The sequence below is a fragment of the Accipiter gentilis genome, chromosome 2 (genome assembly GCF_929443795.1).
Source record: "Accipiter gentilis chromosome 2, bAccGen1.1, whole genome shotgun sequence".
Lineage (NCBI taxonomy): Eukaryota > Metazoa > Chordata > Aves > Accipitriformes > Accipitridae > Astur > Astur gentilis.
The window spans coordinates 32017229-32033999 of NC_064881.1; the positions used below are offsets into that span (position 1 = coordinate 32017229).

General features: G+C 46.5%; 1 protein-coding gene across 3 annotated transcripts in view; it reads left to right on the plus strand.

Annotated features, from left to right (window-relative positions):
* Positions 1-4859: 4859 nt before the first annotated feature.
* GRHL2 (grainyhead like transcription factor 2) overlaps positions 4860-16771 on the plus strand; it is a 68035-nt gene continuing 56123 nt past the window's right edge. For all 3 annotated transcript variants that reach the window (XM_049822327.1, XM_049822345.1, XM_049822336.1), the window contains exon 1: positions 4860-5214. In XM_049822327.1, the coding sequence (XP_049678284.1) occupies positions 5195-5214 (20 nt within the window). In that variant the 5' untranslated portion in view covers positions 4860-5194. The remainder of the gene's footprint in view (positions 5215-16771) is intronic.

Sequence of the window (16771 nt, forward strand, 5' to 3'; positions counted from 1 at the left end):
GGTCAGGTTATTTAGGTTCTCTAGCTCTGCCCCATAATGACATCACCCAATGTTAATGTCATCTTAAAATTAACGTATTTCCAGAGTCCCAGATCCCACATCACATTAAATTGTCTTTCAGAGATGCCTTCTTATTCTTTTTCACGCTACGGTTTTACACTAAAAGCAAAATTACTGTCATTAGGTGACCTAACTGTATTTTCCAAATGTTTCAAAATGCTTGAGTGAATCACTAAAAAACGCTATCAGGTAGATCAAAGCATCTGCAGAAAAGCTATCATTCTATATTAAATTCTGTTGAATTGGTTCCAAAACTGTGAGTAATCTTTATGAAATGGATTGGTACTTTTAATGTCTGCTAATCAAGTACGAACCTAATATTCCAATCTATTGTCAGACTTTGCCACCTTCTTGGCTGTCTCAACGTCTCGATCTTGAAAGGATTTCCATGCTGTGAGCTATTTTCATCACTAAAAATGAATTCTCTTGTTTTAAGCCGAAACAAGACTGTGTGCTGTACTACCTAAGCTCAGCGTTGCAGATATACAGGATAGTCATGTTATAACTTTTAGACATCTTTCAGAACCATGAATTCTACACTCATAATGAGCAAAACAAAAATAAATAAAGCCCCTCCTTTTTTTCTTACATGTTTCCATACTGCTTTGATGAATCTAAAAGAAATGCAAATCAGCATTTCAAATAGAAAGTGCCATGCTCAGCTCCACACCTTACCCTGTGGCCAGGAAATGCTTGATATTCCATGGTCCTCCACACTGCTGAACTGCTGCCGTTATACATGATGTGGAGGCACCCGACAGCTCGAGGTTGCTGAAGGGCTCCCCACAGACCTGTTTGGGGAGCACAAATTGCAGTTTCCAGGCAGCATGACAGAAATCCACGAGTACTTGCCATTAATCACAAAATCTTCTATTCTGATAGGACTTTTATAGTTTCATTGTGAAGCTTTAGAAGTAAACTGTTATCAGGATCTTGATTACTTAGAATTACTTTCTTTAACAGTGCAGCATAATTCATTCTTAGAGCGTAAGAATGATCTGTTTGGGGTATAAGAGGGGTGCAGCGAAATCTTTTAAGCTCATTTTGATGTACATGATGGTTTCATTGAAGTCACTTGAGGATCAAGGTCTGCACAAATTCCAATAAATATAGTTTCATGCAGAAGATGACTACAAAGGAAAGGCTATAAGGAGGATTACCAGTAAATGTTGCATATCACAAAATTAGTAGGTAGGTGGTTGTCTTTGAACTTACTGTGAGAGTACATTTTATATCAACAGCCATCAATGACATAGACAGACACAAATAAAAATATGTGGTAATTGTTGCCTACTGAAAACAGTTGTTTTCAAACATCGGCTCTCTCACTGAACTGCTTTACAACATTGTTTTGACATAAATATCTCCCTAATATCTTTTATCTCATAGGCTTCTTTTAATAGTTTTCTGAAAGATATTTTAAGCACTTAGTGCAATTAGTAAGCCTAGTTAAGCCTTATTTGTACACTCTATTTCCTTTACCCAGTGTTGGCAAGTCCAAACAACATTGACGCTAGCTGCTATGGAGTAAATAGCGTAAATGTGAGGTAAAGCTTTAGACATTTGAATTCGACACTGAATCCTTACAATGCCAAAAAACTATCAGCTCCTGCGCAAAATAAAGAAGCAAGCACAGTACAAAACCCAGCAGTTTACTATTTTAAATTCTTCCTGTACATACCAAACACAAGTCCTAGATTTTCAATAATGTACTGCACGATTATTTCACTTTTGCTCTACACAGCCTTTATTCCACAGGAAGCGAGACTGGTCTAGCCAGAAATAACATTAGCTGATTTTTCAATGACTAACAGATTAGTTTATAATAATCTTGTAGATCATGAAGAATGAGCATCAGGCTGGATTAGGTAGGACTTGTTTGACCTGCTCTGCCAGAAGTGGACTCCAACACTTTCAATTTGATTGTAGTCTGCAGTCTGAAGCAAAAGGTTCATCCAGAAAACGATGAGCCCTATGCCTACCTACCTATTTAAAATAATTTTCAGGGTATATTCTTCCATCTAAGCAAGTCCCAGCTAAACAACAGCTGTCATCTCCAACAACCTCAAATCAAAGAGTTCATTTCTGCATTTCCACTTATATTCCTAACTTTGACCTTGGAACACCACGTAAGACGGCGAGCAGTAATTCAGTCTCCCGGCTACCTCATTATAAGAGAATCTCTCCTGAGAGCAGGCTGCTAAAGGCAGTTTTGTATTTGACCCAGTACTAGAACAACAAACTCCATTTCAGTCTGAGTTACAGTTTGGGTTTGGTCCAGGACTGCAGATGGCATCAAATGCAGTTTTCTTTCTTGTAAAATCACACATCAGCAGCGTTTCTACCTTGGGGAAGGTGGCATTTTCAAAAGTGCTCTTCACTGATCTTCCTCTCCTTCTTCCTATACATTTCATGCAGGAAAAAACAGGGTGGAAAAAACAACATCCAAATGTTTCTCATAATTGAAAAATTAAAAAAGAGAAAGAGGATACCCGAATTGGCGTTAATCCTATTGATGGTGCTCAAACAGGTAACCTTTTCAGGTCTCAAAGTTTCTTTCACCATAACAAATATTTGGAGAAGAAACCTTATCATTTCTGCAGTTAACAGAGGGGCTTCACTAACTTAAACTGTTACAGCATTCTACCACTATTTCTCCACAACAACTCACAGTATCTCACAGTAATGTGTCTGAGAGGCTCAACTTGTTTTAAGATTACATAGTAATTCTGTATGCAAAATGACTGCATTTTTTGTTATGAATAAATTACTCTGTTTCTCTTCTGTGTTTTATGAAGCCTTATGGCTTCCTCAAAATGTATTATACAAAATAATTCATACAAGTGTTGTTATGAATAACAGCCCACAAGTTCAATACCAGTATTTGTTATTCAAAATTCAGGCCACATTAACAACTTCTGATTGGATTTACAGATTGTATAATAATGTTTCTTTCCTGTGACTGGTGAATGGAGAAAGTCTAACTAATATCTTGTGCTCAACCAAAGTATTATTAATCTAGCTAAAGTATTTTTCTAATTCCATTTAGTTAAAGTGACGGAAATCTTCATGGGGCTATGTTTAAATTGACTTGGAACTCATTTATACTAAATTAGCTTGATTTGGTTAGTTACTTTGAATACAGATAAGGCCTGAGACCCAGTCTTAGATATTTGTGCCTGATGGCGATCCCATAATACCAAAGACTTCACAAGATCAAGTTTGATTTCAACTGCAGGAGTAGGTGAAAGACGATCAGGCCCCAGATCGCAATACTACATGTTTTATATATGTATGTATAAGTATATATTTGGTTATACAAATACATATTTCTGTGAATATCCTTTCTACTACATTCCCCTGTCAGGTAAAAACAAAGGTAAAAAATAGAAAATGCCTTCATCTAAGACAGTATAAATTTGATGGTTTTGGCATCATTCAGCTAATTGTCTTCAAAGATCAGCAAGTAATATAATGGCCTACCCCACATAATGGTGCATTCTTTAAAAATACAGCACTAATTGTACAGCAGAGGTTATCAGCAGTCAAGTCGGGTGCCTAGTACAGGAAGGCATCTCCAGGAGGACAGGTGGTAGCAGGAAGAATTAGCAGGGTCCTGACCTGTCTCTGGTGGAGGAATGGGGACTGAGAACAGGTGGGAGCAGATGGAAGTCTCTCTGCTACCCTTCCACTCCCTCTTCTCAAACTGACTCAAGGGGGGGAGAGGCCCTCTTCCTCACCTTCCCCATCCGGGGCAAAGCTGCTGCCCACGACAGCCCGATCCTGTCCCTTGTAAGCCCACTTAGGTCTTCAGGCAAAGTACGCAGCAGAGTATACTGGACTGAAGGCTGACCAACAGACAGACGGCACGGTCCGCTCTATCCACTTCACCCCTGCATAACAGAGCCTTCTTCAATAAACACCCCGTTCCAGCTTTCCCATTGTCTCTCCAGCTTTCCCCTGACGACAAGACAGACCCTTCAACCCCCCCAGCTCAACTGTTAGCTCTCAGACCCACGCAGTGGGTGTCACCTCCCGGCACCACTTCATCCCTCTGCCGTGAGATGCCTTCTGCACCAAGACATTCACCAACGTCAAACCCAGCTAGTCCCGACCATAGGTAAGGTCAAAAACACCCAACAAAAAAAAAAAAAAAAAACCCAAACTGAAAGTAAAAAAACCCCAACCCCGAAACCCAACAAAAAACACCTATCTACGCAACTGCCTTGCGAAGGCCGACGCCTCCCTGGGCGCCATGCAACGACAGCCACGGGCCAGCGGCGGCCGGGACATTTTGGGCACGGCTACCCCTTTCCGCCGCCGGCCCGGCGCACGAAGCAGGCAGACCGCGGCGCGGCCGGCTCGCCGGGGGGCAGGCTCGCCGGCCCGCCCGGGTGTCCCGCTCCATCGCGCCCCGCCACACGCGAGGGGCCTCTCCTCAGCGACCGGCCGGCCACCCGCCGCCACGCGAGGCGCCGACGGCCCTGCGCCTCGCCTCACCGCCTCAGCGCGGCCGGCCCGCTCCGTCCGCGGCGGGGGAAGGGAGGGGTCGTTTGACGGCGGAGCTGCCCGCCGCCTCAGCGCCAGCTCCCCCTTCCTTCCTTCCTTCCCTCCCTCCCTCCCTCCCTTCCTTCCCCTCGGCGGCGGCGGCGGCCCCCGCGGCTGCCTCCCGGCGCGGCGCGGGCGCGAGGTGCGTTACCTGGAGCTCGGCGGCAGCCTTACCTGTGCGCGCCTCTTCCAATGGCAGCGCACCTGCCGGCCCGCGCCGCCCAATCAGCTGGCGGCTCGTCCCTCTGCCCCGCTCCTTTAGTGAAAGAATCCAGCGCCGCTCGGGAAAGTTACCTGTGCGCGCCCGGCCCGGCCGCTCTCCGCGCCGAGCCGAGCTTTGCCGAGCCTCGCCGGCGCCCCAGCCCCGCCGCTCCCCACATGCGAGGGGGAGGGGGCTCTACCTGTCCTACCTCAGCGGCTGGCTGCGGAGCCGGGAGAGGGGGGGAAGGAAAGCAGAATTACCAGTAGCTCTGGTTCTGCCGTCCCGGGCGTTCACACACACCTTCACCTGCACAGACCTGAAAGTCCAGTTCCGCCAGGGAGACGGAGGCACCGGGAAAAGGGGAGAGAGTTCATTGGATCAAACATGTCACAAGAGACGGACAAGTAAGTGATCGCAGGCACGCCGCTGCTCCCGCTGCGCGGGGCTGGCCGGCCCGTCTGGCTGGTTGTGTTTCCCCCTCTCCGGTGGCGGACGCGGACCTGCCGGGACGGCGTCTCTCCCTCCCTACAGCGACGCCGGACCGGGCGGCACAGCAACTCCCGGAGCGCCCGAGGACAAGGCTGCGGCTCGCCGCCCCCCGCCTCGCTTTCCAGCGGGCTGTGGGGGCTTCGCGACTTTTTTTATATTCCCCTTTTAGCTTATCGTTTTTTCTTCTTTTTTTTTTTTTTTCTTTTTTTTTTTGCCCTCACCTCGAGGGTCGCTTTTCGGGAAGGAGCTCTCCTTGCCCTAGAAGAGCGGAGCGGCCTCCGCCCGCCGAAGGCCCCGGACGAAAAGTGCTTCTTGGCTTTTGTGTTAGCGCAACAAAGGGCTTTTATCCCGGGCAGGACACGGCCATCTTCCTCCCCTCGGCCGGTGCCGGGCGGGCAGGGCGAGGGCCCCGCGGCGCTCTGTGCCCGTCCCGCGGGAGGAAGGGCCCCGGCCCGGCCGTGCCCTGCCCGGGTGCTGCCCAGCCTCGGCCGGCCCAGCCGCTGCGTGCGCCGCTTTCAGCCTCGGCGCCCTGACCTTGTTTTCCCGGCGGGACGCCCCGGCGGGCCCGCGGCTGCCCGGAGAGACCGGCGCCTCCGCCCGGGGTTAAAAAGTAACTTTCCCAGTACTGGCGCCGGAGGAGGAGGAGGAGGTGGAAGCCGCCCGCTCCCGCCGGCCCCGGGCCCGCCGCAGCCCTTCTCCCGCCCGGGCGGGCGCACGGCGGCGGGGGCCGCGGGCCGTGGCGGCCGGACCCGGGCCTGGCGGCGGCGAGGCGTGCGGAGCAGCCCGCCCAGAGGCGGGCGAGGCCGGGGGAAGTGGGAAGACACCCCCCTCCGCCGCCGTCTTGCCTCCCGGGGTCGCCGGCCGTGGTGCCGGACCACCCCGGGGCAGGCAGCAGGACCGAGACGGAGCCAGCGAAGGGCTCGGCGGGAGAGGGGCCTGTGCCGGGGTGGGGAGAGGCGGCGGGAGCTGTCGTTGGGCGCGCAGGCCGCGGCTTGCTCTTCTCCTGCCACCCCAGCGCGTGTCCGGTTCCATCATGGCTTCGTGCCGATCGGCCTAAAACCAGGGGCTGTTTTTATTTACCCCCTTCCCCGCCCGCCCCGGTACGCTGCGGGGTAGAGCCGGTGTCCGTGTTGCCGCGATGGCGGCGAGGTGGCTTGGTGCGAGGGCCGGGGCCTGGCTGGGAGCGTGGCGGCGGCCTGCTGCTGTGCGGCGCCGAGGAGCCGCCGTGAGGCAGCCAGGCGGGAAGGCCATTTTACCTGCTCGGGTTATTAAGTGTTTCTGCAGGAGGCGGCCGGGGAGAGTAACGGGGCAAGGAAGATGGAGGGCGGGAGACTGCAGAGGCCAAGGAGGAGGTGGCAGTTTTGTTTTACTGCTGTCCCGGTGGAGGTAGGAGCGCCCCAGTCATGGCTGTAACCTCGGCTACGCTTGGTGCTGCGGAGGTGCAAGCCCTCGTTGGGCGCCCCAGGGCCTTTGTGGCAAAGGGGGCAGAGAGGAGGGGCCTGGTGTTGGAGAGGTGGGACTGAGAGAGGCCCGGTGACAGCCTGCCTGTCAAGGAGTGAAAGAAAGGGATTATCCGACAAAGGAAGACAGCAGGGTTGGCTGCCCTGGTAGGGAAGAGACGGGACGGTTCAGGGGAGGAAGATTAAAAAAATAATTTTAGTCCCGGCCTTTTCAAACATCAGCTGACAGTGGAGTAGTGCAAAGGTAGTTTCTGACATGACCTTAAACTGATGGTGGTTGAAGTTGGTAACAAAGAGGAATTTGGGAGTTCATCGCAGAGGGGATGGGAGCTAATGCCTTAGGTGGCCAGATAAGAACAGTCAACGATTGAAGTGCCAGGAAGGGAATAAGGACAGAGCCCTGAGGGATGCTGGTGAGGCAGGGAGGAGCAGCTGAAAGAGCAGTCATCAAGTTGGGAGGGGAACCAGATTAACTGCCCAGGGCATCCCAAAGCAATGGGCAGTTCCAGAACTGCTCAAAGGTGAAAAGGGCCTGCAAGTTACTCCCTGGCTGAGCCTAGTTGCCAGTAGTTTCAGCAAAGGGTCAGAAACTAGGCTGCAGCCGATCAAGGGCAGTTAACGGTAGTGGGAGGGGAATATGGGGGTAGTGGGAAGAGCAACTTCATACCACAGTCAGCTTTGAAACAGAAAAACGGTGCAGTGGAAATGTAACTCATGTAAGAAAGTAGAGCAAAAGTCGTTCCTCTCTGGGTGTAGGATGCTCCTAAGCTACAGGACTATCCTTCCTTCCCAACAGGGAACAGTATGGCATAGGTGTAAGCTACTGAGACTGGAGCATTAATGCCCTTCATCCCCTGCTCTCTGTAGCACTGCTGCTGTTACCACTGTGAGGAATGTAAGAGCACTTGCAGAGCACATACCCTCAAGTAACAGCAGTTGCCCTGTTGCAGGTATGCCTGTGATCTGTTTCTGGTTAAGGTGTTTGGAAAATTCATAGGTGGCAGGTAAGAGTTTGAAAAGGAAATAGAAAGTAAAGAAATCCCTTGGGCTCCATACATGAGTGTAACATGAAAAGACAAATATGTTTGTTTTCAGGAAAGATGACCAGGTGGAATGAGATACTAGACTGGTGGGGGGAGTTTGCATGGGAAGGTTTGTTTTGTTGGTTGTATTTTTTTTTTTGGGGGGGGGTGTGGGGGGGGGGTTAGGCTCTAATTATATCCAATTAAAACCTAATCCAGAGAGTACAACGTTATTCTCCTCCACATGGCCTTTCTTTTACTTAAAAACAGATCTTCCCTACAGGCAAGACTGGAGAGGGAAGCTCATTATTTTGAGGTCAGTTAATTTGTCAGTGTCATTGGACCTGTTTTTGTGGGGTTTGTGCTAGTGAAATGCTGATGTAGAGGACTAAGTGGCTGAGGGGATGTGGAAGGCCTGGAAAAATATGTTCCTGTGTCGTCCTTCAGAGGGATTTGCCAGGTTTTCTGGAGAGGTGGTACACCCCCTGCAGCACAATGGTTCTGCAGGGCTGCCTGCAGTGTCCCTCTTTGGAGGGAGGAGCAGGGACAGGGGTGCTGTAGTGCTACCTGCACCGTCAGCTTTAAGGGAGGAAGGTGGACAGTCAGGTGAAAATGCTAAAGAACAAGTCCTTTGATTCTAATGCTAACTGAGGAGCTTGGAAAGGGAGATTATCCTTAAGATAGTGTGCATATCTCCCTGTCTTTCCCCTTAAGTCTTTCTGCCTAAGCTGGGTCTTGCCTGCTTGCTTGCACAAACTCCTACTGGTCAGAAGAGATAAGGCATGATTTCATATGCATTTTTCAGAGGTAGTACCGACTTAAGCAGGCTGTGGCCACTTGTTCCTGCCTCCATTCCACCCTCTCAGCTGTGTCAGTAGAGCTGTTTGTGCAGCTAGAGAACTGGCTCAGGGGAGTGTTGGATTGAGAGTAGCCTGATCTCCTCTTGGAGGTTATTTTTAATATCCATTTTTCATCGGTCTGGTTTCTTCATATGCAGAGGGGGTGCAAGGAAACGTCAGGTGTTAAAGACGGAACTGTTCAAACTAGAATGTCTGCAGAAGGAAATGCGTGTCCCTGCCTCTCTATGAACATTTTGGAGGTCCATGCAGCTGCTTCCGTTACTGAGTTCCCAGAGCCATCACGAGGGGACCCTGGGGATTGAATGGAGGCCAGGGCACATAGGGCTGGGAGGAGGGAGCATCCCCTTTGCAGCATGTAAAGATGATTCCAGGGTTCACTTCTGCATTTATAGGCTGAAAAGTTGTTCTTGCTGTACTATACAGAAAAACAATTATCACCACAGAACTCCAGATTAATGGCTCTGCTGCATTATACTGCAGCATAAATGCATAATTACTGCATTAGTGAAGCTAATTGGTGACCTCAATACTTGTGAAACTTAACAGGGTTTTGGAGATTGCCAGTACCCCTGTGAATGAGGAGCAGCAATTGTACAACCACTTGGGATCTGCCTGGTAAATGCCACAGTTGTGTCCCTGCTGTTCCTGGAGTTGTGTAAAGTCGTGAGTCCTGTGTAGGCTGGGACTGCAGTTGCACAAAGAGCAGGCTTGGTAGCAGGCCTGAGCGTGCTGGTCGCTGTGGCTCTCTTGCTAGCTGGCCAGCTGCATGGCTGCCTGTCAGTCAGGCTTGTCAGGCTCCCAACACCCCCAGTATGTGCAAGAGCTACTTGGGACACCAGGTAGACGGGGCTGGGGCATGCTCAGACTGACCACATTAAGGAGGACTTGGGGCAGCCTGGGTCTGCAGCTGAGCATGTGCTTGTGGGTAAATAACTGAGGGGAGAGCGAGCCTGGAGGTGGGAATGGGTTCAGACCTGCTCCCATGTGTCAGTGGAGGCATGTTCACGTATAGCTTGCTGCTTCATAGTGTCTGTGGCAGAAGTTGATCTTGGACTCTTCACGGAGTGATTTTGCCCTGGTTTCCTATGTCTTCCTCAGTGGGTAAATGTAGATGCTGCCTTCATAATATTTAACGTAAACATCTAGTACTATAACAACAAAGGGCGTTTATGGTTTACAATGTGATTCTGTGAATTGTTCTTAATTTTTTCTTTGGGGGCCAAAGTTTCCTATCAGCAGATGTTGAGTGGCAATTAGGTCACAGACTACTCAATTATTTTTTTTTCCCCCTCCGCTGCTGAGTGTCTAGATAGGCCATCCATTGAGATGAATTTTCCAAAGTGTCACTCATCTGGAAGTGAATGGAGAAACAGGAATTAGAGGTGTTTAGTGCTTGCACTTTTCAAATGTCAGACAGGCTGTCACGGATGTTCCCCAGAAAACCATCTCTGTGCAAGGAAGGTGGTGTGCAGAACTTTGTAGAACTTGCAATCATAAGCTTAACTGAGAGGAGTAAGGATAGCTGTTAACACTGCTGTGTCTCTGGTGCTGAAGTCTGAGACCAGACTGAAGATCAAAGCAGAACAGGAGGGAGGGGATTTTCCCAGGTCACTTACTTGATTGTAATGATGGAATAACCCCTTTCCTGTGGAAGGGCCAGCAGGGACATCATCATTCTCGTTCTGGCAGGGACATCTGAAGGGGAAATGATATTGCACTGGTTGACATTTGTTGTCAGATATTTTCGCAAATATTAATCCAGTGCAGACCATTGATGGTTACCTTAAATTTTTTTTCCCCATGATTATGGAGGAGCCAATTAAGCTGCCCTTTTTTGTAGATGCATACACACAAAATTGCACTTTCAAAATGCTGATCTAGGAATTCATCCTGGGATGAATCTTCATGAGCTTTTTAATCAGTGATTGGGACAGTAGTAGCAAATTAAAAGATAAGTAATTGTTTCAGACATCCTAGTATACCACGACACTGTCCTATTCTTTGATAGTACTAACTTCATAAAGAGGAGAACTGTTGCTTGTGAAATATTTTACCAAGGAAACCTTATTTAGTGCATGTGAACTGTGGAGAAGTCAAATATTGCAACATGCCTGTAGCTTGAGAATATGTCTCCAACCTCGAAGATTACGTGTATGTGTAGATTTGTTAATTTTACTAATAGTGGGAGATAATGGCGTCTTCCATAATTCTGTATTTTAGTTGTTCTGTAAAGTATATTTTTGGTTTTGTGTTCTTATTTTAAATATTTGTGGGAAATCTTGACTCCCAGGATTTCTCAGTTGTTGAATTCATGTTTTCCTTCTGACCATGTAAAAAATTCCATATTCTAAAAAAAAAAAGCAATCAGTGCTATCAGTTCAGTAACTATTGCATTTCCATTAACTCGGTGGAAGCAGTGAATGAACAAGGGCCAAGGGTCAGATTAAACTGCAGCAGGTCTGGGAAGCCTTGTCATGACCTGTTTTAATTTTAAAGCCTACTGCTGGCTGCTTCCAGTCAGCTAAAACAACCTTGGGTGCTCTGCACGCTGGAAGTACGCTTCTTGGCAAAAGAGAGCATGGCCTGATATGAAGCTGCTAAGTAATTGATGATTCTGATCAACTCTGTTAGCTACTGCAGTAATGCTGTGAGCTCCGGATTTTTTGACATGTCAGTGGTTTTTTTACAAATATGCTGAAACCTGCCCTTTTCTGAGACTGTTTTCTGATTGGTTTAAAAAAAAAAAAAAAAAGGCAACAGGCTACTTAGTGCACTAATAACAAACTACTGTCTGGTAGAAATAATATTTAATTAAAAGTGAAACAAAAAAAGTCTCTGAAATCATAGGTATAAAAGTCTCTCAGGGTAATTGCCTACTTGAACTAGTCCTCAGTACACATTTGTATGTATTTAATCCTTGTGTCAGATTTCTTTTTCGTACTTCCACTTTGACATACTTAATAATAGTTTTTTTTGTCGATGTTAATGAATCACCTATTTGTTTTAATCTTTTTAATCACTATTACATGCTCAAGTTATTTTGGTTCTGAGTAAAAACAAATAAAACTTCTAGTAGGCATCTAATTGTTGAACTAGTCTGTTTTGCCATTCGCTGTTTCTGCTCTCAGTGTATTACTTTACTTCCTCTCGGAGTGTTTTGTAAAGGTAAAATAATTTCTTTTAATAATTTAACATGTGCAATCTTGTTCAGATTTGTCTTGTGCTCAAAAAGAATAATTGTCCCAAATTGCAAGAGTCCCAAACCTGTGTTCAGTAGTAGGCAAAATTACTCAGCCTCTTTAATGGGAGTTTTTTCCTCGGTATGGACTGCTGGCTGGGCCAGAGGGCATCTTATCTTCTGGTTTCCTGGTGGTCTACATGTTTTGATTTTCCTTCACTCAAGTTATTTGTCTATTTATATGCTTACTGGATTGGGCTAAGTGCAGTTTGGAGACCTGTTTGTGCTTCTGGGAATGATGTGATTGTCGGCTATGAAAGACAAAATACCAAGACACATGGGCCATAATTTTCCTGTTCGTTAAACATTTATGCTCCTTTGTAGTTTTAACGGGACACTATTATCTAATTGAAACAACAATGTTGCTGACTTTTTAATTATACTTTTGGCAATAAATACTGAGGAGTCTAAACTTTTTTTTAACTAAATAAATCAAAACTTGCAGTGAGTCGCCCATGTCGGTGGTGTGTTTTGGGGTTTTTTTTTGGTTTTTTTTTTTTTTTAATTGTGATGTCTAGGCAAAGGAGTATGCTGAGAGTAGTAGATTTGGGCTAATGTTAGAATCTTTAAAGGAATAGTTTCAAGCACTAGGAATAGCTTTGATTTATACTTCTTTGTATAATGAGCACAGAAAGAAATTTATGATCTGGAATCTAAAGTTGGTTAACTTATCTGGCTTCTGTGGCATCTGTCCTTAGCAGCCTTTTAAATGGTCATAGTAGTGCAGCGTGAGCCTGTGAATTCATATTAGTTGTAAGACAAATTGTATGAACATCTGTTCTAAATCTGTTTTATAGTAGCCTTGTAGCTGAACTGAGATTTATGTGAGTGTAAAGTAAACTTAGAGGGCTTTAGAGCTACTGAAATGCTTGTAAATGATCACACTCTGCCCTCCTTAGCTATGTCAAAACTGAAGTGGGAGCTTCAGCTCTTTTTCCAGCTCTTGGATGTGGCTGGAGCATGCTCCTGTACCTTTTGTCATACCAAATGAAACGCAGGCATTCTTGAAGTTCCCCATGTCTTACTTTGCACTGGAGGAAAGACTAAGCAGGCAGGTGTTTTTCCTGTAGCACACTGAGTCATAGCATACTTCAGCCAGGTCTCTGATCTGGACAATCGAGGGATCGGAAACCCAGCATGCAACATGGTGTGTGGTGCATGCCTGCATGCAACATAGAAGTGGTCCCTTTGGCTAGCATCTCGTTTTAGAATTTGTGTTTCTCCCAGGGTTTCCCGATTGGCGGCAATATCCCTGTGCACCTTCTTAACATCCAGCTAAAAAGGAGCTTATGATAAATATCCTATGGCCTTGACATGCTGGGCTGGGAGCTATGATGACATGAGTCTGTCTTCCCTTTTCCAGTTATTTGACCAGTGCTAAAATTTCTGTGTGCTTTATAACAGCTGTATGGGCCAAAGCCTCCTATCTTGTCTCCTGAAGGGACAGTTTGCAGAGCATGTGCGCAGATGTGCTCGGTGCTTTTGTCTCGTAGGCTTAAGAACAGGCAGGCTCAGACCTGGGCTGAAACCTGGGAATGAGAATTCCTCCCATTCTGCTGCCTCACACACACTGCTTGCTGTGTTCCCATCTGGCACCTAGCCTTTGCAGGGAGGGGGAAGTCCTAAGGCATTATTGGAAGCAAAGGAGGCTGCAGGGATATGCATGGAGTAGCTCGATTCTTACTTTTTTAAAGTTTGTTGAAAGAACAAATGCAATATCCAAAAAAGCAATACGCCCCCCCCCCGGAAACGCCTCAACTGGATGCCCACCTTTGTGCTTTTAACAGTCTGCTTTGGATTTCAGGGGTGAATTTCCTGGGCAAGGCAAAAGTTGGCGGGCAGGCAGGATGAGACTTTATTCCCCACTAGCACCACCTGGATCAGGATGTAATGCTGAGCATACGATGGAGGAAGGTAGGATACAGCTGTACTTAGTGGCAAATTTAGCAGAGAGGTTGAGGGCTGCATGAACTTTGCAAATTCAACAAAAAGCTCTTGAGCATCAAAATTGGCTGAGAGAGACTGGCAGGTAGGGCATCTTGTTTCTGAATGGAAAGCAAGCTCTGATCACAAAGCTGCAGCCTTTCACCATGGTTCATGAATGTGTTAATGGGCATTTCTGATTCTGTGTAAGCTAATTCACTAATTGTGTCAAGCTGGGTGAGAATTTGCCCTTAGTAGGAATTTGGAGCCCCAAGTGCTAGCTGTTGAAAGTTTATTATCTCTAATCTGAAGAAGAGCTTGAAAGGCCAGCCCTTTCCATTCAGCTAATTTATTGACATTAAGTACAATGTACCTCTCCAATTTATGTTGTCGTACTGCAGTAACTGAAATGAAACAAAGTGAGCACAGACTTGGGCATGTCTATTTATACATTACACTTGTATAGTGTTTTATAAAATTCCATAATCTTAATTTTAAATAAGTTCAAAAATATCAGTTTACCAGATGCAGAAATCACCATAACTGGTATAAATCTGGAAAACTTACGTACATCTTTTCTTAAGAGGAAAGCACACAAATCATGTAAGATGGTACAAAGAAGAAAATCTCTACTAAACAGTTGGGGGAAAAAGAAAAGATTTTGCAAAATAAAGGCCATCTGAAGTTTAGTCTTGACGTACACACTCAAGTGTCAGGGCAATCTAGCTCCTAAGCTAGACCATTCCTCAGAAAATACCTTTCATCCTCACACACCTATAAATTAAGATATGTAAGCACCTACTACTGTTTAACATAAAACAACTGAAACGTTTTGCATTCATTAGGGAGTCAACTGATAGCCTGAAAGGAAACGTGCTTTTTAGGCACAAAGTATCCTCAATTGTTCAGGTCTATCTCCATGGTAAGATAATGGTATGCTTTCTGCTTGTACAGGCACGGTCCTCCTGGCTGTGTTCTGGTTAGCATGCATCCTGACCACCAGCTAGAGGGGCAGTGGGCTAGCCCGGGTAAGGAACGGGCGCAGTCAGAGTTGGGCTTGTTTTCTGCTCTTTGGCAGGCTATGCAGGCTATTTTAGAAGATGTGCCTGGGGCTACAGTGGATATTTGTCGATATGGCTGATGAGGTCTTCCACTTGCAATCTTGGCCCATCTTCCTTCCTTAAGTGAGTGGTTCTCTGTGAATGTGGTCACTGATGGATTTGCAGCTTTTGATAAGATTTGTAGATGTGTTGCTAATTGCAGGCTCCAACTGATGCTTTTCTCACGGGTGGGACATTCAGAGCAGGGCTTTCCTGTGGGAATACTCTTAACGTTTCTTGTAGGTGTCACCCTTTGTCTTCCCCATGGTCCAGGTGCCACCAGAGTCAGTCTCCAAGCAGCTGCCTGCTGTCATCAGTTACACATCTGGGTGTGCCTTGGCATGGAAGGGTTCCTGATGGGACCAGGGGAGCTTACTTGTGCAGAGCCTTGCTCAGGAGGTTGGGTTTTCTTAGCATATATTAATATATAAAGTATTTATCTCCTCTGGTTACGGGAGACTTTGCTACTTCTCTGTCGCATTTGGCTGAAATTGTCCGGGAGGTTCAGCAGTGGTGGAAAAGGAAAAGGAATGTGTGTGCACACATAAGTCTCATTTCTTAAAGAGAAACCCTCCCTCCCATCCAGAGGACCTTAATAGAGAAGTTTTCTTAAAGTGAGCACAGTTGTTTTTGGCTGACTGCTTTGGATACAATCTTTGAAATGATTGACTATGTTAAATCATGATAATTAGGTCTGACCATTAACCTCCCACAGAGCTGATTACAGGGATGGGGGTGATGAGGAAGTTTTTTATTTTTCTTAGTGCTATTGTTTCAGTCTGTTTGCAGAGTAAACACAATGAGTGTGTCGGTTGATTATGGTGCAGACCATCTCTCAAAGCAGAGGACATGGCTGTTTAGTTTTTTAGAGGTGAAAACCTGGGTTTTAGAGAAAATGTGCTCTGGGAAGGTGTTGGGGAGGCTCTAGGTCTATGCACCTGTGCCTTTCCAGCCATCCCAACTGTTTACTCACTGAGTGGCTGTTCCTAGAGCATTTATCCTGTTTACTTTAGCTTCTCCCCTATACAATCGTATGTAACACCTCTGAGGGACAGCACTCTCTTCATTGCTTTAAGATTGTCTTGACTAAGTTAGAGCAGCACAGATTGACTCCTCCCCTCCAGCATTTGTGCAGACAAGCACAGCCCAACTCTTACAAAGTGTGTTTTTAAAGGGCAGCTCACCGTCTGCCTGTAGTGCTCATAAATCAATTATGACTATCGCACGGCTGTGAGCACTCCGAGTAACAAAAGGCAGTTATTGATTGTAAGGGAAGATTGCTACAGGAAGGAGAGCGAGCGGTATTTTGTGTGTTGCAATGGGCAGCTGCCCATGCGGTGAAACAGCCTGGGTTTAGCTGAAGGGGAGCTTTGTTGAGGAAAGGAGAATCCTTGCCTGGAATAATTGCCTCTGAGCCAGGGAGAATTGGCTACTCCAGAGTGGGAACAGGCCCTCAGCTACCTCTGGCACAAACAGCGGGGCTGTTGCAAATCTGATTTGAGTCATTAACAATAAGGCATTGAAAAGGCAAGCAGACCTAGCAGTTCTCTCTCTCTCTTTCTTTGGGCTCCTAATTTATGCTTCAGCTTCACTTGCTGAAGCAAACCTGTAACAACACAAATGTATCTGTGGAAACAAGAAGGACAAAAATCTTTAGAAGAGACAGCAAAAGGCCAGGCAGAAAGGCCCTTGGAAAAGAAAGGAAGCTTCTAAAAATCCAGATATTTTAGATGAAAGGAAAATATAATCTAAACTGTAATTGTTGGCTGTATTCTGTGATATGAAGCTATGAAATGCTCTCTTCCCCCATAGAGCTCATAAAACTGTGCTTTGTGTACCAGATGGATTATTTTGTTTTTCATTAAATAA